This window comes from Dendrobates tinctorius, unplaced genomic scaffold (assembly GCF_039654945.1).
Source record: "Dendrobates tinctorius isolate UK_male_01 unplaced genomic scaffold, ASM3965494v1 ptg000159l, whole genome shotgun sequence".
In the NCBI taxonomy this organism is placed as follows: Eukaryota; Metazoa; Chordata; class Amphibia; order Anura; family Dendrobatidae; genus Dendrobates; species Dendrobates tinctorius.
Window position 1 is genome coordinate 8,955,752 of NW_027361826.1, and position 20,159 is coordinate 8,975,910.

Consider the following 20,159-nt stretch of genomic DNA (forward strand, 5'->3'; position numbering starts at 1 on the left):
CATTAATATTTCGTAGATCCTCCTTTTGCAAAAATAACAGCCTCTAGTCGCTTCCTGTAGCTATTAATGAGTTCCTGGATGAAGGTATTTGTGATCATTCCTGTTTACAAAACAATTCCAGTTCAGTTAAGTTTGATGGTCGCCGAGCATGGACAGCCCACTTCAAATCCCACAGATGTTCAATGATATTCAGGTCGGGGGACTGGGATGGCCATTCCAGAACATTGTAATTGTTCCTCTGCATGAATGATACTGAGTTGAATCCATGCGACCCTCAACTTTAACAAGATTCCCGGTGCCGGCATTGGCCTCACAGCCCCAAAGCATGATGGAACCTCCACCAAATTTTACTGTGGGTAGCAAGTGTTTTTCTTGGAATGCTGTGTTTTTTAGCCTCCATGCATAACGCCTTTTTGTATGACCAAATAACTCAATCTTTGTTTCATCAGTCCACAGGACCTTCTTCCAAAATGTAACTGGCTTGTCCAAATGTGCTTTTGCATACCTCAGGCGACTCTGTTTGTGGCGTGCTTACAGAAACGGCTTCTTTCGCATCACTCTCCCATACAGCTTCTCCTTGTGCAAAGTGCGCTGTATTGTTGACCGATGCACAGTGACACCATCTGCAGCAAGATGATGCTGCAGGTCTTTGGAGGTGGTCTGTGGATTGTCCTTGACTGTTCTCACCATTCTTCTTCTCTGCCTTTCTGATATTTTTCTTGGCCTGCCACTTCTGGGCTTAACAAGAACTGTACCTGTGTTCTTCCATTTCCTTACTATGTTCCTCACAGTGGAAACTGACAGGTTAAATCTCTGAGACAACTTTTTGTATCCTTCCCCTGAAAAGCTATGTTAAATAATCTTTGTTTTCAGATCATTTGAGAGTTGTTTTGAGGAGCCCATGATGCCACTCTTCATAGGAGAATCAAATAGGAGAACTACTTGCAAGTGGCCACCTTAAATACCTTTTCTCATGATTTGATACACCTGGCTATGAAGTTCAAAGCTCAATGAGGTTACAAAACCAATTAGTGCTTCAGGAAGTCAGTAAAAAGTAGTTGAGTGTTCAAATCAATAAAATGATAAGGGTGCCCATACTTTTGCACCGGTCAAATTTTGTTTAAATGCAGATTGCACATTTTCTGTTAGTACAATAAACCTCATTTGACTCCAGAAATATAACTGAGTCCATCAGTTATTAGATATATGAAACTGAAATAGCTGTTGCAAAAACCAAAATTGTTATAAAGAAAAAAGGTTAACATTAATAGGGGTGCCCAAACTTTAACATATGACTGTACGTGCCTCAAAATTGAAATTGCAACATCACTAAGAAAAAGTTGTAGATTTATGGAAATCACAGGATGGATAGACATGATAATAAAAAAATAGATACACAATTTTCCAGACATGTTACAGCTTTGGCTGCTACCAATGAGGTTATTAATGGATGTCTGAGCTGTTCTGCTGCACTGAATGCACTGGAGCAATTCATCAGGATCCACTGCTGACAGAGCACTTTGTAATTCCCAACCACAGCATTCACCCCCTCCCATGTCTTTTTACAGCTACATTTTTCAGAGAGGATATATCATTTCTAGATTTTCCCCAGTTTTGCATCACAGTTGGCTTTGCTGCACTTCTAAGTTGAGTCCATTTAGCAGCCTAAAACCAAGCAGAAGACTTGAGACAAAGGGAAATATAAGTCCATGAGGGGGTGAAAGCGATTCTATGATTTTGTTCCAAAATATTCTTTCTGAAACTTTTTGAAGTCCTGATCTGTAAACATGGACTTTTCTTGCACCTTCTTTTCCTCTTCTCCATGTCGGTCTCTTGCTTTCCATCCTGAGTGCTGAGTCAGAATCTGTATTATAAACATAAGGCAAGTTGAGTAATGGCAGAATGTCACATGTACCCATCCAGTATGATAGATAAGATACATGTGACAGAAGCAATATCACATTTTACATTGAGATGCTGTAAATTATCTTATTTTTTCCCAAGAAAAGGTAATGATGGGCTATAAAATATAGTGTGGAGGGGGTCTATTCCGAGGCACATTCACCTTCCATGTAGAGTAGCTGTACAAATATGGATGGCACCATGTCAGGAAGTGAAACTCTGTCCCATTTAACTCCTTCACGCCGCAGCCCCCTTTTTTTGCGTCTGTTTTTCGCTCCCCTTCTTCCCAGAGCCATAACTTTTTTTTATTTTCCCATCATTATGGCCATGTGAGGGCTTATTTTTTGCGGGCCAAGTTGTACTTTTTACCATGGTGTGTACTCAAAAATGGGAAAAAAATTCCAAGTGCAGTGAAATTGCAAAAACAATAGAATTAGACTTACCGGTAATTCGGTTTCTAGGAACCTTCCACGACAGCTACATCGGAGGATGTCTTCCCCGCCCTAATAGGGGACAGGGACAGGAACAGGAAGAGGTTAAATACCCCTCCCCTTCCTGCAACCACCGGTGTTTTCCTGGACACCAGTATGAATAGTTACCACCAAAGTGCAGGAATCATCCAATAAGAATATCAGATAGGGAGGGAAATTAGTGCTGTCGTGGAAGGTTCCTAGAAACCGAATTACCGGTAAATCTAATTCTATTTTCTCTAGTCACCTTCCACGACAGCTACGTCGGAGTAATACTAACAGCTAATTTCTCTAGGGGGGGGGGATCACGGCCTGCAGCACTCGTCTGACAAATATTAAATCCCTATTGAAATTTAGCCTGTGACGCCTGGTGAACGTGCGGATAGACGACCAGGGGCGGTTCTGAATATCCGCTCTGACGAAGCATTCCCCTTTTTTGCTCATGATGTTGCTATCGCATGGGTAGAGTGTGCCCTCAGTGAGGCGGGTGGAGCCAGCTTCTGTGATGCGCAAGTCAGGCAGATAGATTGTGTGATCCAATTTGCGATCGTGTTCTTTGACGCCTTCCTGCCTTATTTCGTCCTGAGAACTGGATGAATAAATTCTGGTGAATCCGCTAGGCTTCACTCTATTGTCGGTAGACAGGACCACTCTGCAAATGTCGAGTGTGTGGAGGGTCTCTTCCTTAGGGTTGGAAGAGCTTGGGCCGAATGAGGACAGTACAATGTCCTGATCCCTATGAAACTTTGAGTAGAAAGGCGTGATCTAATCTCAAGATAATATCTGTAATGATTGCAAGGTAAGCTTCTTGAATTGACAGGGCCTGCAATTCTCCTATACGTCTAGCCGCAGTAATTGCGACTATGAGGACGGTTAAAGGGATAGGTTTCCGTGGTCAAGGATTCTAGAGGCTCAAATGGATCTTAGGTTTGAGCACGGTGTTGCGATCCCAAGGAGGCCCCTGACTGCGGAGTATAGGACGAATCCCGGCTGCCGAAGCCATAAACCATAGGATCCAGCGGTGGCTGGCCAGGTCAAGATCAAAAAAGGTGCTAAGAGCTGATATTTATACCTTTAGTGTGCTGGGGATAAGGCTCTGTTCCAGACCTTTTGTAAACGTCTAGGGTCTGTGCTGCACTGAGATGGAAGGGATCAGGGGTGCCTGGAGAGCACCAGGGTGTAAACCTTTCCCAGACCTTGGCATAGATGGCCTTGGTTATTGGCTTTCCTGAAGGGTTTGGATTACCCTATCCGAGAGCCATTTGGCTCTTAGGAATTCGGCCTCAATACCCATGCTGCCAGGTTCCCTTTGCCTACATCCGGGTGTAGCAGAGGACCTTGGTGAAGGAGGTCGCCCTTTTTGGGGCAGAAGCCAGGGCCTTCCTGGGCCATGGCAGGTAGGGCACTGTATCACTTCCTCCGGGCCACAGCGGGGCGATTAGTATTGTGGGAATTCGGTCCGTCTGGATTTCCTGAGATATTTTTTTTTTTTTTTTGCCTGCATCAGTATGGGTGGGCAGGTATATGCAAGGTTGGAGTCCCACCATTGGGTGAAGGGCACCTATTCCTTGCACTCCGTCCATGTGGTTGAGGGAGACGAATACCCCTGTCTTCGCATTTTGCCTGTTGGCGACTAGGTCCACCTCTGCCCCATCTTGAGGCTAGGGACACGAATAATGTCTGGTCCAGGCGCCACTCCTCCGGATGAACGTCTTCTCGACTTAGGAAATCTGCCTGGGTGTTGCCTGATCCTTTCAGACGCACTGACCAGGAGAAGATCCTTGCTGCTATTGCCTTCAGGCCGGCGTACTTCGTACCCCCTTGGCAGGAGATAGGCCACCGTGGTCATGTTGTCTGAGCAGATGCAGACGTGGAGATTTTGGATTAGCGATAAGGACGTCTTTTATCGCTTTCCCTACCGCCTTCATTTCTCAGATTTGAGGAACTGGTGCTGATGCTCGGCAGCCATCGCCCCTGAAAATAGGATCTCTCTACTACTGCGCCGCAGCCTCGTTGAATGGCATCTGAGCGGAGTATTTTCAGGGGAAGCTGAATCCGGCTGACTCCCTTCTGAAGATTTCGGTAGTTCAACCACCACCTCAGGGCCGGTTTAACCTGACCAGGGAGGTGGAATCCTTTAGGACAATGGAATTTGTAGCCGCGTAGGCCAGGCGGATCCTGGAATGTAAAAGCACGTGGCTTTGTGAGCCTGAGCCCAAGAAACCGCCTGGGTGCATCTGGTCCGAGATCCTAGAGCATGCATTGACTCTGAGGGTCAGTGCCCGCTAGTCCTGAACCAGGTCCTTGGTGGACAAGGTCGACCTGACAAACCATAGGTAGGAAGAATGTCTTTCCCCTTGAGTCCGAGAGAACTCCCAGAAGCTTCCTTCTCGTGGAGGAATAGACCAGGTTTGGTATCAAACCCAGGGATCTTAATATTCCCGGGGTCTTTCCTACGTCCATCTTCTGACATGATAGATGGTATAGAGAAGAGGAAGTCGTCCAGATATGGGATAATGCCTATCCCCTGGCGCTGGATAAAAATCACTGCTTCCACCATGATCTTGGAGAGATACATGGTCGGATGGATTGGCACATAGTAATATGCACCATTCAGCTCTACCGTTGCCATTACCCAGCTCTGTCCAATGAGCGGGACTGCCCCTGATTGACTCCATTTTGAATTGCCTGTACCGGACCGATTAGTTTAATGGCTTCAGGTTTATGATGATTCGGTTCTTCTCTGATGGCTTCCTCACCAGGAAGGGACGTGCGTAATGGCCGTGTCCTTCTCCCGCTTTGGCACCCGCGCGTTCTACCGGAGCAGATCTTTGGTAAGGAGCCCTGAAGGAGTGGAGGCTGGAGGGAGGTTACTCCTAAGCATTACAGGGAAGGACTCTCGAACCCAATTTTTTAGTCCATCTCATATGGTACGATGGACCCACTGATTTGTGGAGATGGACTGCCAGCGGGTAAAAAAGAGCAAGAGACGACCCCCAACCGGGCGTCATTGCTTATCTGGGGTCTGTTGATGGTTAGGGATAAGGATGTTCCTGCCCTTGCCCCCCTATACTCTTCCAGAGTATGTCAACAGGACCAGGAATTCCCAGCCAGTCTCTCATGCCGGTACCGGCCCAGCCTCAAGCTGCTTAGCGGCTGTGATCTGATGAGGGCATGCAAATTCAGCTTAGATTAGCTGTTGACAGAGGTTTGGTCACGGGAGGGACAAAAAATCCGTCTCCTATGATTTCTATGTTTCGGAAGAGATCCTTTTGTCCGAAGCGGTGTCCAGGATGTTATCCAGGACAGGCTTGAACCGATAGTGTCCCTGGAAGGGGATGGCGCACCATTTGCAGATAAGTCGCCTCCCTTAGGATTTTAACCAGGGCACTCCTCTAGAGGAGGTAGAAAGGACGGCCGCTTTTGCGGCTACCCGGACCTGGTGAAAGCAGTCACGCTCAGCTTAGAAGAGCCGGTGCATTAAAGAATTACCCGAGACCTGCGAATTACAGGCTGGTCTTCCTGGTCCCGGCCTGGTCTCAAGTTGCCAAGCGACCTCCAGCGGAAGCATCGGCTAGGAACCTCGTTGCTTTCTGCAGTAGGGGTAGGGCGTCAGGTATCTTTCCCCCAAGGTGCCCTGAGTCTGTGCGTAATCACAGAGACAGGGCATGTGAAAGCCATATTAGCTTCTAGCAGATTTGTAGGGGTGTCCCAGGACTTCCTTGATAAGCTCTCAAATATATATTTTTCCCTCGATCCATTGGATCTTAGAGCTGGGAGGAGCCCTCAAAGGGATAGGCTTTTTTTTTTTTTTTTTTTTATATGCAGGCCTCCTTTTATGGAGGATCAGATTCTGTACGCTCGGGTACAGGACACCTTCTTTGGGATTCAGCCCAACATCTCGTCCTGTACCGTGTATTTAACTCCTTCCTCCTCCACCCCTATGGTGCTCTTAACCATACTGATTAGCTCACCCACGTTCTTGGAACAAAGTGATATTTCTTGTTCCCTGGTTTTAGGGGTGGACGTGGAAGAGGAACCCTCAATCTCCCGAGCGTCCTCTGAATCCGAGGACTGAATTCGCCTGAGTCTGATTCTATCAGAGCTTTCTTCCTCCTCCTAGAGGGAGGCAGTCTGGGAGAAGGGAGCCATGGAGGAGTGAACCTCCTGTATTATGAGGGATTTGATGCTATCCAGGACAGAGGACTGCTCAGCGTGAAGGACCTCTCCGTACAGGACGGGCAGAGCTTTCCCCGTATGTTGAGGGAGTCTGGCAGCACACATTTTACACTTGTGGCTGGTCTCATAGGGTCAGAGACCTTTTCTCTCCATATTAGAGAGGGAGAGGTATGCTACGCCATTTTAGTAAATAATGCTGGATAGCCAGGGCCGACGCCTGCTACTTACAGTAGGAGGGGGTACGCTAGGCTCTGCCGACGCAGAGAGAGGGGGCTTGTCACGGTCCATGCCGTCTACAGTCAGTGTCAGACAGGTCTTACCTGGTGATCTCCTTACCCGGACCTTGAAAGATCGAGGGTCCAGCGTTGTTGGTGCACCTCCTCCTCCCTTTGGCCCAAAGGGGGGAACCACATGAGGACGCCCCAGAATGTGACCGCCGGTCCCAGGAGTAACGCGCCCCCCGGCGCGCGCTCCACCGTGGAACGCATAGGGACAGACCGGAAGCGACGCGCGCCCCAGTGGAAAGCCCAGTAACGCCAGAAGTGGAGGAACGCCACCACGCGCCAGCGTGAGCCCCCGGGAACTGGCAGCACAGAGGAGGAGGAAGCCAGGGAGCTATCTGGAGGACCCCGGCGTGCACATCACCGCCTCGCTTTACCCTCGCTTTACCCTCGAAGGAGGCGCAGGAGAGGCGGGAGAGTCCTGAGTCCCAGCATGCAGGCGGAGACGGGAGCAGCCACCGGAGGAGAGCAAGGCCTCCGACCTCGGCTGCCCGGCCTCTGACAGGTATCCCAGCTGATACTGGGCGTGGCGTGCTCCGGATCGCCGGCTACAGCAGCATCATCGTAGACCTCTTCATGCCCTATAGGGGACAGGAAAACACTGGTGGTTGCAGGAAGGGGAGGGGTATTTAACCTCTTCCTGTTCCTGTCCCCTATTAAGGCGGGGAAGACATCCTCCGATGTAGCTGTCGTGGAAGGTGACTAGAGAAATGTGCAATTCCACAACTGTTTTTTGGATTTTTTTTTTTACCATGTTCACCAAATGCTAAAATTGACCTGCCATTATGATTCTCCAGGTCATTACGAGTTCATAGACACCAAACATGTATAGATTTTTTTTCCTTGTTAAATGGTGAAAAAAAATAAAGTGGCATTTTCCGATACCCGTAACGTCTCCGTTTTTCGTGCTCTTGGGTTAGGTGAGGGCTTATTTTTTGCGCGCCGAGCTGGCAATTTTAATGATACCATTTTGCTGTGGATATGATCTTTTGATCGACCATTATTGCATTTTAATGCAATGTTGCAGCGAAACCAAAAAAACGTAATTATAGCGTTTTGACTTTTTTTTTGCTACGCCATTTACCGATCAGATTAATTCTTTTTATAGCTTGACAGATCGGACGATTCTGAACTTGGCTATACCAAATATGTGTATTTTTTTGTTGGTAGGTGATTTGAACTTTTTTTTTATTAATATTTTTAAAAACTTTTTATTTTTTTCATCCCACTTGCTTCAATAGTCTCCAAGGGAGACTAAAAGCTGCCATAATCCGATCGGCTCTGTGTACTCTGCGATGATCAGATCGCCTCTATGTAGTAGAAATGCTCATAGCAATGTGGCTATGACTACCATAAGGGTCTCCTGGAGACCATGGGTTGTCATGCCGACCCACGATCATGTGACGGGGTCACTGATTGGTAGGATTAGTGACACTTCTGGAGCGATCACATTAAATGCCGCTGTCAGAGATTGACAATGGCATCTAACAGGTTAAGAGCCGTGGGTGGATCACAATTCCACCAGTGGCTGTTAGGGGCACATGTCAGCTGTTCAAAACAGCTGACATGTGCTGGGAAAGATGTGGGCTCAGCGCCAGAGCAGACATCAAAGGGAGGGACAAAACATGCACCGTACATGTACAGCACATGTCGTGAAAGGGTTAAAGGGATTGTCAGCACAGAATGATCAAGCACAGGCACTCTGTGCAAACAGGTCAGTGCATTTTCCCACCTACTTTTCTTCCATCTATCTCTGCCCTTCTCAAAGTCTAAAAATTCAGAGATGTCAATCAAAATAGAAGGATGGGGGCAGAGAAAGAGGAAATTAAGAAAAAAAAAAAAAAAAAGCAGGTGGGAAGGTGTATGTAAATGTTTGGCCACACCAAGCGCCTGTAGTTGGTTTGAACAGTCATTCTGTGCAGACAGTGCTCCTTTAAGAAAATGAGGCTTAGTTGCAATAGCAAAAACAGCCACATGAAGAAAAGTGCGGTGGGAATTACTGTGAGGGTGTGTGCACACGCTGCGGATTCTGCTGCGGTTCCGCATCGGATTTGGCAGCTGTGGATCCGCAGCAGTTTTTGCTGCGGTGTACAGTACCATAATATCCTATGGATATTAAAAACCGCAGTGCAGACGATGCGGATTTTTCCGCGCGGTTTTCCTGCGGTTTCAAAACCGCAGAAAGAATTGACATGTCAATTCTTTCTGCAGATTCCGCTGCGGTTTACCATCTCCTCCATTGTGGAGATGAAAGACTGCAGGCCAATCCGCAGGTCTTTTGACCTGCAGATTTACCTGCGGATTTTACAAAATCCACGCGGCCAAATCCGCACCCCATTCCGCAGCGTGTGCACGTACCCTGATGGGACCGCTGTGCACCAGCACGTGCTGCAGCCCTTTTCTTTTGTTGATTAGTGAGGCTTCTGGTTGGTCAACTGCTGCTGAATACATATTGATGACCATGGCTTGTTACTTCCCAGACAACATCTTTAGGCCCTGGCTTCTCAGCACCACTATCCACCCACAAGACGGACGAGACCCTGACCACACGTGTGACCCACAATGTAGCCACCAACACAATGGCATTGCACTGTGAATTCAAACCATATCCTCCACCCTTCTGAGTGGTTCCTCCCTGTATGTGCTGAAATCATAATGCTTTTTTCACTATTACTATTCTAGGCAGAAGTACACACTAGTGCCAAACAGTGGGAATTATGAAAATTAAAAAGTTAAAGCATTATAAAAATAAAATTGAATCAAATATATTCATATTACATGTACATATATTTTTTTTTTTTTTTAAGACAACACACTCCTGATAAATATTTAAAGGGAATCTGTCAGCAGGTTTTTGCTATGTAATCTGAGGACAGCAGGAGAAGGGGTTAAAATATAGATGTGTCACTCATCAAGCTCTTGCCGTTTACTTACAATGAAGGTTTTTTCACTACGATATTATTGATGTGACAAGCTGGCATATGCTTGCAAGTCCGACCTCTGCCTCCTCCTGTGATAAGCAGCTCACTGTCTATAGACTATGTACATAGCCTGTTGTGGTCGGGGTTAGCTTTCTCAGCTCTGCTGCAGTGCCAAATCTAAAAGCTCAGATTGCATCCAAACCGCTGCACCCAGTAATCTAAGTGATACATCGTTGGATTCAGGGTCTCTATGCCTACATCATGCTGCTCTCAGATCAGGCAACAAAAACCTGCTGACAGATTCCCTTTAAGGCAGTTTCCTAATAAAATCACAATGTCTATATAGTGTACAAATGTGTTTCTACAATGCCCTCACCTTGCTGCATGAGACTTTCCTGGCAACAGCTTGTGATCCAAGCATGTACTCGAGGTTCTGTGCCAGATAATCCTTAGCTGTGCGCTTCTTGTACTCCTCTGTAATAAGAGAATCAATCACATATTACATCAAAACGAGTTATACATTTGTTCTAGAAGTGCAAACAAATGCCTTAGTGATAGAGCAGCCCCTGTGCTGGTGGATCTGACAGACGCATCCCAGGGAGAACTGATGAACTGGAGCTTCTGAAAACAACTATTAAAGGAATGGTCAAGGCAATTTATCTCTTAGGGGAGACTAAAAAGCTGAGTACAGCACTCATCTGTTTTCTCCAGCCCTATAGACATTACATGGAGCGGTAGAACACGTTTGACTACTGATTCAGTCTTCACTGTGGTCATGTAGTGAGGAGCAACATAGGGATCTTGTTCCCTCAGTCTAATGATTGTTGGGCTCTCACCTGTAGATAACTGATATATGTAATTGTAATGCACGAGCCCTTGATACCATGGCTTTCTCTTATTAATGCCATCAACATACATTGATCTGACTTAGAACCAGCAGCCAAATGTGAAGTAGGTCCTCCTCCTGGACAAACCTCTGAAGGTAACCTACGTGCAGGGTGGATAAAAATCAATGGGTTTTTTTTTTTTTTTTTTTAAAAAATCAAAAAAAAATTCGGATTTTTTTGATTTAAATCGGGTTTTTTTGATTTAAATCGGATTTTTTTCAATAAACTGCTTTTTGAGGAAAATATTTTACCATCCAAAGGTTCTTCCATCATGAGATAAAGCTGAGTTGTTTAACTCAGTAGAATAAAGGCTGTATATGTGTAACATTCACAATGCCATGCTCTTCCAGAGGTTTCTGTAGGATTAGTGGGCAGTTTCTCTCCTATATTATCACAGACGCTCGCTTTACTTACGCAGTTCTCAAAACTGAATTTGACTCCGCAGAGGTCCCAGCCTCTTCTTCAGGGCAAAAATGTTACAACATGAACAGAGTTGAGAAAAAGACCTTAATCCTATTGTTCTACAAACCTATGAATACAGAATCAACCCCTTCAGTGCCAAGTCCAAGAAGTTAGACAATATGTTTCTGATTGTTTGGAGTGGAATAGATCTGCACAACACAAGAAGAATGTGAATCTAAGTGTGAGGAGGAGGAAGGGCAAGCAGACAAGAAAATGAAAGTGAAACTTTGAGCACAATACTGCAGCATAGCCACAGACAGACAAGTCTGGATCTGTTTGTGTGTACGATCTGAGGTTTATTACATTCTTTCCTTATAATGGCAGCAGGCCGTAAAAGAGACCCAGTTTGGGAATATTTTAATGAAGCTCCTTCGCCTATCGGTAAGGCAGGCATGCGTGCAAAATGCAAACGATGCAACAAAGAGATGCAAGGCCTGGTGGCGCGAATGAGGCAACATCATGAGAAGTGCAGTGATGAAGATGACCAAAGAAACACTTCTGAACAGGCAGGATCTTCAGGTTGGTAAACATTTTTATTGAATCCTATTTCTAAAGACTGAACTGTCATGTGTGAGAAAAATTATATTTCTTATTATTACTGCATGTTACTGTCATTTGGTACAGTTATGAAGAAAAACAAATATTCCTTTTGGGGCAGGGGCAGTGATGTGTTGTGTACAATAAGCAGAAATTGTATAACCAATAAAATAACAGCATTGACTTTTTTTGTTTAGGGGAATTCATGGATTCTGGAAACTATCCACCTCCAAGATCACCATCATCCTGTTCTACAGTTTCAGAGTTATCCATCCAGGATAGTGCTTCATTAGCAGCAGCAGCATCATCAGACACCCACAGCCACATATCACCATCACCCAAAAGGAAGAAAAAACCTTCACCTCCTGGAACCACCATAGATAGGTTTGTGATAAGAACTAGCAGATTAGAAAAAGAGTTGATTGATGAAAAAATTGCCCAGTTTATTTATGCAACGAACTCTTCTTTCCGTCTGACTGAGAACCCACATTTCATTAATATGGTTCAGTCACTGAGACCAGGATACAGTCCACCCAGCAGAGCTGATGTTGCAGGGAAACTGCTGGATCAAGTGTATGACAGAGAAATGGAGCAATGTGCAACAGCTCTGGAGGGTAAAATTGTTAACCTAAGTATTGCTGGGTGGAGTAATGTCCACAATGATCCTATTGTATGTGCTTGTATAACAACAGAAGAAGGTAAAGTCTTCCTTGCACAAACAACTGATACGTCAGGAAATGCACACACAGCAGAATACTTACAAGAAGTGGCAGTAAAAGCTATAACGACATGTGAACAAAAATTCAAATGTCTAGTACGCAGTTTGGTCACTGACAATGCTGCAAACGTATCCAAGATGAGAAGAGATTTAGAAGAGCAGGGAGGGAATACAAAGCTGCTAATAACATATGGTTGCAGTGCTCATTTGCTGCACCTCTTAGCCAAAGACTTAAGTGTTCCAGAAATAAAGGCTAATGTTGTTGAAATTGCTAAATACTTCCGTAATAATCATTTTGCTGCAGCAGCTCTGAAAAAGAATGGGTGGAACCAAGCTAACGCTCCCACAAGATGTTAGATGGAACTCTGTGGTGGACGGTTTTGAGCAGTATATCAAAAACTGGCCTATTCTGATGACACTTTGTGAAGAAAATCGAGATAAAATAGATGGCACTGTCACGGCCAAAATCCTCAACATTGGGCTTAAGAGAAATGTTGAACATATGCTGAGCTTCCTGAAACCCATCTCTCAAGCTTTAAACAAAATACAGAAAAATAGCTGTTTTATTGCGGATGCTGTTGAAATTTGGAAGGAACTGAGTGAACACTTAAAAACAGAACTACACATGGACAGAATTAAATTACAAGCAGTAAACAAACGAATGGGACAAGCACTGACTCCAGCTCATTTTTTGGCAAATATTGTCAATATCCAATATCAGGGTCAAAACCTAAGTGCTGAGGAAGAGGAGTTAGCTATGACATGGGTATCCAGCAATCATCCATCTTTAATGCCAACTATAATAAACTTCAGAGCTAAGGGGGAACCATTCAAGAAATATATGTTTGCTGAAGATATTTTAAGGAAGGTCACACCAGTAAACTGGTGGAAGTCACTTAAGCGCTTGGATTTAGAGACTGTTCAAGTAATGATTTCACTTTTAACAGCAGTAGCTTCTTCTGCAGGCGTTGAAAGAATATTCTCTTCCTTTGGACTCATTCATTCTAAATTGAGAAATCGGTTGGGACCCAATAAAGCAGGAAAGCTTGTTTTTCTTTTCCAGATTATGAATAGGAACAAAGAAGAAGATGATGATGAAGATGACGACAAGTGAGCTACAGAGGACAGCAGGGACAGTAGTATTTAAGTTTTTCATGTGTCGGCTGGGCTGACAGTAAGTTTCTTAAAATATATATATATTTTGTTTAGCCAAATTAGTTAACAAACATGGATGTTTGTTTAAGCAAATAACTTATGCTGTAATGTTATTGTTTCAGTTGAATAAATCTATTTAAATTGTTATTAAGGTCAGGATTATTTTTCTCCTTCCTAAGTACAACAGAACAGTGGTGTCCAAATATGAATGATTAACCCATTAAACTGGGGAGAAAAAGTAATATAAAAAGTGATTCTAAAAATCTTCATCTACTTGCATGTTAAAGTAGCAAGAACTAGTTTAGGTAGAAACTTTGATTTAAATCACTGATTTAAATCAAGCCTTACTGACTAGTGATTTAAATCGTGATTTAAATCGTGATTTAAATCAGTTAGATTTAAATCAAATCCACCCTGCCTATGTGTGTGGCCACCAGACACGAACACATGATACTTTAACTCTGGTCAGTTGTGAGGTGCTGCCTTCGTGGATCAGATTTGTTTTCCCAAAAAAAGCACAACCTGACTGAGATCTGCCTCTGCCATTAAAGCCTCATTCGGATGTCAACAGTTTCTCTCATACAGAAAAATGGATCCATTTTTATCAGTGTTTGGTCAGAATAAGCACAAACACCATTCCGCTCTCCACTAATTGGAGAAATGCATAGAAAATTCATCTACTGGATGCTCTGAGAACTCCAGGTCAGTAGACCGGAAAAACATCAATAAGTAACACTGGCATGTCCGCAGTCCTATAGACTATAATGGGTACGGGTTTTATCCATGAAAAACACAAGTAAAACTTATATATGAAAAACTAACGTCTGAATGAGCGTTAAGGATATATTTATGTCTAGAAGGGGTGTGCAACAAGGTTTAAGTAGGTGCTAATTGTCACAATAACATGTCAGGAGCCAAGGTTTCCCAGCAGAACACTGTCCCCACAGGTTTGCCTTCTTCCCATACTACAATCTGGAGCCATCTCTTTCCCAGACTTGACCACCTTTTCCCACTGCTCCATGGTCCACAGCAGAGGATCACGTGTCCATCAGAGGCACTTTTAAACAGTCTAATAGATCAGCACAACAACTCTGACCGATCAGTGACTCTGCCACTCCTGCGCTGTGCGCTGGGCTGACACCTCTCTCATTGCCAGCATGAAAACAGGGCTGTGGAGTCAGAGTCGGAGTCGTGGAGTCGGAGTTAGTTTTGGTTGGAGTCGGAAGAAATGTACCGACTCCAGCTTTAAAAAAAATGTATTAATATTTCATAATTGAACTTTCATATGAATTTTATAAATGTTACTCAAATATATATATGTTCTATCAAACTATGAACAACAGTGATAAGCAGTTCTGCTGGAGATAGAGACATTTCTTACTTCTTGTGTGTCACTGTTCTCCACCGCCCTTATCTAATCTTTTACTTGGTTAACCTCATGCTGCCCCAACCCCCCTACTTACAATGTATGAAACTGAAAGTGAAAATGTGTTGCAAATTCTTAGTAGTAAAGCTCCTCCTCTAGACTAGATCACACTAGGTGTGCGTCTTCCAAGCATCTCACAGCTGCCTGCTACTCAGAAGAGGAAGACTGTAAGAAGTATTATCCTTTCAACAAACTTTGCATCAGTTAACTGTGAGTACATGAGGAATAATAACAGTATTACTGACCACTATATCAGTTGTACGACCTGGCAATAATGTTGTACAATTGTTTTTAGGAAAAACAATTGTCATTTGGATTGTGAATGCAGAATTAAAAACCTGAGAATGTCAAAGAAGCATCACATTAAATCAGCTGTATTTGAACATTTCACCATCACTCAAGATAGAAAACATTATGTCTGTCAGTGTATGACAAATGATCCAGACGAAAACAAATGCTGTGAAGCCAAGATGAGTGCATATTCAGGCAAAGATAAAAATGCTCCTACCAGAGCTTCTAATCTAAAGAGACATTTACAGCGCTTTCATCCAGAAGTACTGAAAGCAGTGGATGAGAAAGACTGCATCCAAACCAATGAACCAGTGCCCAGCTCTTCCAGCCAAACAAAGGAGCAGAGAACTTTGCAGCCATCAGTTGCAAGATATTTTGTCAGTGACAAAGTTACTGTGACAGTGACAGTAGATACATTTAAAAAACAGATCATAGAGCTTGTTGTAAAGGATAGTGTGCCTATTTCATTATTTTCACGACCAGCTTTGTGTCTGAATGGGGAAATGGCCCGCAAGCTTGGTGTTTCTCTGGAGAGAGAGAGTATTAGAAAATTAGTAATCGAAGAAGCTTTTAAACAAAAGGAAGAACTTAAAAAAAACTCTCAAGGGACGCTTTCTGTTTCTTAAAATGGATGCCTGCACACGTCACAGAGTGAACTATTTTGCCATCAATGTCCGATTTGTTTGTCACAAAAATGAAATAGTTACCAAGACATTGGCAGTAAAAGACACCAAAGCTCATCACACCAGTGAGTTTCTCCAGGTCTTGGTGGAAAAGGTTCTGCAAGACTATGAACTTAAAAAAGAGCAAGTTCTTTCTGTCGTAACTGACAATGCTTCAAATATGATAAGTACTATTAAGCTAATGAATGAGAGTAATGATGGTGACCAGCAGCTAGAAGAACATTCTGGGTCCACAGACACAGAAATGTTTGAAATAGACGAAGACAGTATTGTAACTGAGGAGCAAACTGAAGTTGCTTCAGATGAACAGCAACATGATAGTTTAGATGATCTTGTTGAAACTGTGTCAATATGTTCTTTCATTCATCACATGCGCTGTGTTGTGCATACGCTACAGCTGGCTATAAGAGACAGTCTGCAAGGACATGCTGCTGCACTGATTGGCAAGGTGAGAAAATTGGCTACTGTTGCCAGAACCCCTAAAGTTGACTCAATTTTGAAGAGACGTGCTGGAAAAGGGGCAATTATTGATCAAGCCACACGATGGGGCAGTACTTACTTAATGATTCAGCGCTTGGTTGAACTGAAAACCTTTCTTGTAGACATGGCTAACCCTCAACTGACGCTAAATGAAAGTCAGTGGAATCAGGTGACTGAGCTGGAAAAATTGCTAGAGCACCCATTTACAGTGACTAAAAAATTACAAGCAGAGGACTTAACTCCAGGTATTTTCTTAAAGGAGTGGAAGAACTTGATGCTTCGCCTGTCCCAAAGAGGAGGGTTAATTGCAAGTGGCATTGCCACATCAATGAAACGGAGAGAGGAGCTACTATTACAAAATAACATTCTTTTGGCAGCTGTTTATGTAGACCCAATGCATCGGATTCTTCTAGATGATCAACAGCTAAGTAAAGGAAAAGAAGCTCTGTTTGAAATAGCAGTAAGGATGAAAGGGTTGCAGAACAGTCAGGAGGAACAAGAAGAATTTGGTTGTCCTGCCACATCTTCACCCTCATCATCAACTGATGAAAAATTTAATTTCGAAAAATATTTGGATCACAAGGACCGTGCAAAGCGTTCCCGCATAGAAGAGTCATCCCCATCAAGGAACACAGCCAGTACATTTCAGCAGAATTTTTCATGTGCACTAAAAGAAATTGAGAAATTTGACCGTTCATCAAAAATAACAGTGCAACAAGCGATTCCTCTGTATCCTGCCATTGTCAGAGATGTTGCCCGAGTGGTTACTGCTTTGCCACCAACACAAGTTAGTGTAGAGAGGTTGTTCTCTGCTCTCAAAATAATTAGATCAGATTTGAGGGCATCCATGAAGGAGGATCTGACAGAGGCAATACTTTTTCTGAGGACAAATTTATAGATTTCTTCTTATTAACTGCATAAAAGTGTTTATTGCATATCTACTTACAGTTTATAAAAGTTTTAGTTATTTGCTATATTCTAATTGTATTCTAATAAATGTAGTTTTTGCTCTAAGTGGTCTGATTACTTATATGATGGTGAGAAACTGAATAAGCACGATGTTTAATATTTTACAACAGTAAATTTGTTGTTATGAATGAGTCGGAGTCGGAGCCAGAGTCGGAGTCTGATAAAATCCAGGAGTCGGAGTCGCAACTGTGGCTTACCGACTCCACAGCCCTGCATGAAAGGATTCAGCAATTTATGCTACAGCAGCTCTTCTGTGGGATCAGACCCGAATTCACTACCCACACATCTATGGACCTTGGCCACCCTGTCACCTGTTCACAGAATGTTCTCTCTCAGACACCTTTTGATAGGTACTAACCACTGCATGCTGGGAACACCGAAAAAGTGTATTCCTTCACCTGTCTGTGGTTTTAATCTTATGGTTTATCAATGTAGCCATAGAAATGCTCCTGGTATATAGATCTGTGTGCACACATACCCATCTATCTACCAAAGCTTGGACAACCCCTTTAATAGAGAAATTTTAGTATTTTCTACAAACTCACTCATATGGGCAAATTTCCATCTCCTCCTTTGAAATTTTAAGAAGAAAAACTAAGGACTATAAATCCATAATGAAGGTTCAGTGACGACGCTCAGGACTCTCACCCACGGCTGATCTGATCACTCGGTCCTTGGCAGACGCCCTCTGGTTCTGCGGCACTCCCTGCTGCTTCAGTCTCTTGCGCTGCTTCTTCATTCCTATCTTGTGACTACTCAATGTTGTCGGTTGGTTTTTGCCTTTTTTTCTCTTGATACTTGACACGTTATCTGTGCAATACAGAAAATAATAATGGAGCGGAGGAGATGAGAGCAACCTGCAAAACATAGCAGAACGACAGCAGCGACCTCCTCCATACATCACTGGGACAGCAAACGATCCAAAAGTGGCATTACCGGTGCTCCCCGCCTATTGTAATGTGTGCAGACTGTAAAGCGCTGCGGAATATGTCAGCGCTATATAAAAATAAAGATGATTGTGTTACAGTTTATAAATGCAATGAAGCAGCACAGAGAAAGATAATAATCCTTATATATTCTTATAAGAAAAAGGAAATAGGAGTCCTGGCTGCTGTTACTTCCTTCAGTTACTGGAACCTTTAAACATGTCAGACATTTCCCTCCAAGCCCAGAAGCCGTGGAGCCGCCATAGCTGGAGCCACCGCCGATCTGCCGGCTCAGTGCTGCCCACAGACGGACAATTCTCACCGGTGGAATCAGAGCCCAGTAGCTCCAGTCCCTTCCTGATCATCGCCGCGGACATGTTCTCTCCTCCTGAGCAGCCACACGTGTGACTTCCTCCGCCTCCTGCACCAATCACTTACCACTTCCGGCATCACGTGACGCACTTCCGTATACAACTTACCATAGAGTCTGAACGCTTGTACCAGAGTGACCCGTATGTATGCTGTGGCGCTGTCCTACACACAGACGGCCACTAGATGGCGATAACAGCGGACGAAACTAGTGTAGTAGAACAGGATATGGCGTGATGGGGCCGTACTAAGGTCACTGCCATGACTGTGGTGACATCCAGCAGTGGGGACACAGCCACATTCCCTGTCACCCGTTACCGTGTAGTGCAATATGGTAGTGACTGGTCCCCCGCCTCCCTCCTGTGAGCGATAAGGTGTCTGAATGGTGCTCACTGGGGTACAAATGTTGGGGTTCAGCGCGTTTCCCTGCTTCCCACCAGCCCCTAACAGGGACTCTGAAAATAATGTTCTTGTGTCCCACTCTGAAACTTCTATTTGAGTATGGTTTGAAAAAGACCTATGGTTAGGTCAAAGCGTGACCCTATAGAGTGCACGGCTGGGATTTATTGCGGTGTGAATTGAAAAATAAAAATGACAAAGATTCTTCAATAAGACCAAGTCGTTTTTGAGTGCGACTGGCTATTTAGTGACTATTGCTTGTGGATTTTCCATGCTCAGTCAGCACCTATCTAAACAGCAAGAGTGCGCGTCTTTTTCTTCTACGGGGTTCAGCTGCCGGTCACCGAAACCTCGCCCACCCCGTCTGAGAAATGGCGTCCCTCACCTCGCATTGCAGTGATTCTCCCACAAGTATTTACCTGCGGTGATCACATAGTTAATATGGAGCCGTTTGTCTCTTACTCGTGAGCGGAGCCAAAACTCCAGACCACAAAAACCAAGCGGACTGTCAATCACTACACTATGGCGATCTCGTGTCCCGCAGGACCAGGCAGATGTCCCCATTATTGCTGTAAGAGAACTGCAGCACAATCCATGGGGAGGCCAGCGACGAAATCCCACGGATAATACAGAAATGATGGAGCTACGGCAGTCGTGTCTCCTCTTGTGGAGTGGAGATGTGCAGAACTTTACTGGATAGTTTTTATTAATGCATATTCTGATAAGCACAAACCATGCCCCGCTCCATTACAGGCCCTCATACACGTTAGATTGGTGTTGGCCAATATCATCCAGCTGGCAGCATTCAGCTCCGATCCCCCCATACATGGGAGTGCTCGGCTGCTCCTTATGCGAGTCGCTGCCGGGCTACCCTGCTGGTGGCTAATGCAACCACCGAGCATCAGGCGGGATGGTTTCCTTAATGCTGGGAAATACGTGCAAATGCTTCTCCATCATGCACATACCATCAAGGAGGCGTCCGTCTCATTTATTCTGCAGCCAGACAATGAACCCCAAACATACAGGCAATGTCATTAAGAATTAGGAGTCCTGGAAGTGATGATACGGCCCCACAGCGCCCTGATCTCACATCATTAATTAAGT

General features: G+C 44.3%; 1 protein-coding gene across 1 annotated transcript; it reads right to left on the reverse strand.

Moving 5' to 3' along the window:
- Nucleotides 1-1,330: 1,330 nt before the first annotated feature.
- Nucleotides 1,331-18,749, reverse strand: RPS19BP1 (ribosomal protein S19 binding protein 1). Its single transcript, XM_073549493.1, has 4 exons — nucleotides 18,610-18,749; nucleotides 18,010-18,171; nucleotides 10,130-10,227; nucleotides 1,331-1,864 (listed from the first exon to the last, which is right to left on the reverse strand). Exons 1-4 carry the CDS (start codon nucleotides 18,662-18,664, stop codon nucleotides 1,730-1,732), a joined length of 450 nt encoding a protein of 149 aa, XP_073405594.1. The 5' UTR covers nucleotides 18,665-18,749; the 3' UTR covers nucleotides 1,331-1,729.
- Between the last annotated feature and the right edge of the window lie 1,410 nt (nucleotides 18,750-20,159).

Coding starts and splice junctions, on each gene's coding strand:
- RPS19BP1 (XM_073549493.1), bottom strand. CDS start 18,664: ATGTCCGCGGCGATGATCAGGAAGGGACTGGAGCTACTGGGCTCTGAT. Junction 10,228..18,009: donor AGTGATCAGATCAGCCGTGG/GTGAGAGTCCTG, acceptor CTCTTATTACAG/AGGAGTACAAGAAGCGCACA. Junction 1,865..10,129: donor GGAAAGTCTCATGCAGCAAG/GTGAGGGCATTG, acceptor TTTATAATACAG/ATTCTGACTCAGCACTCAGG.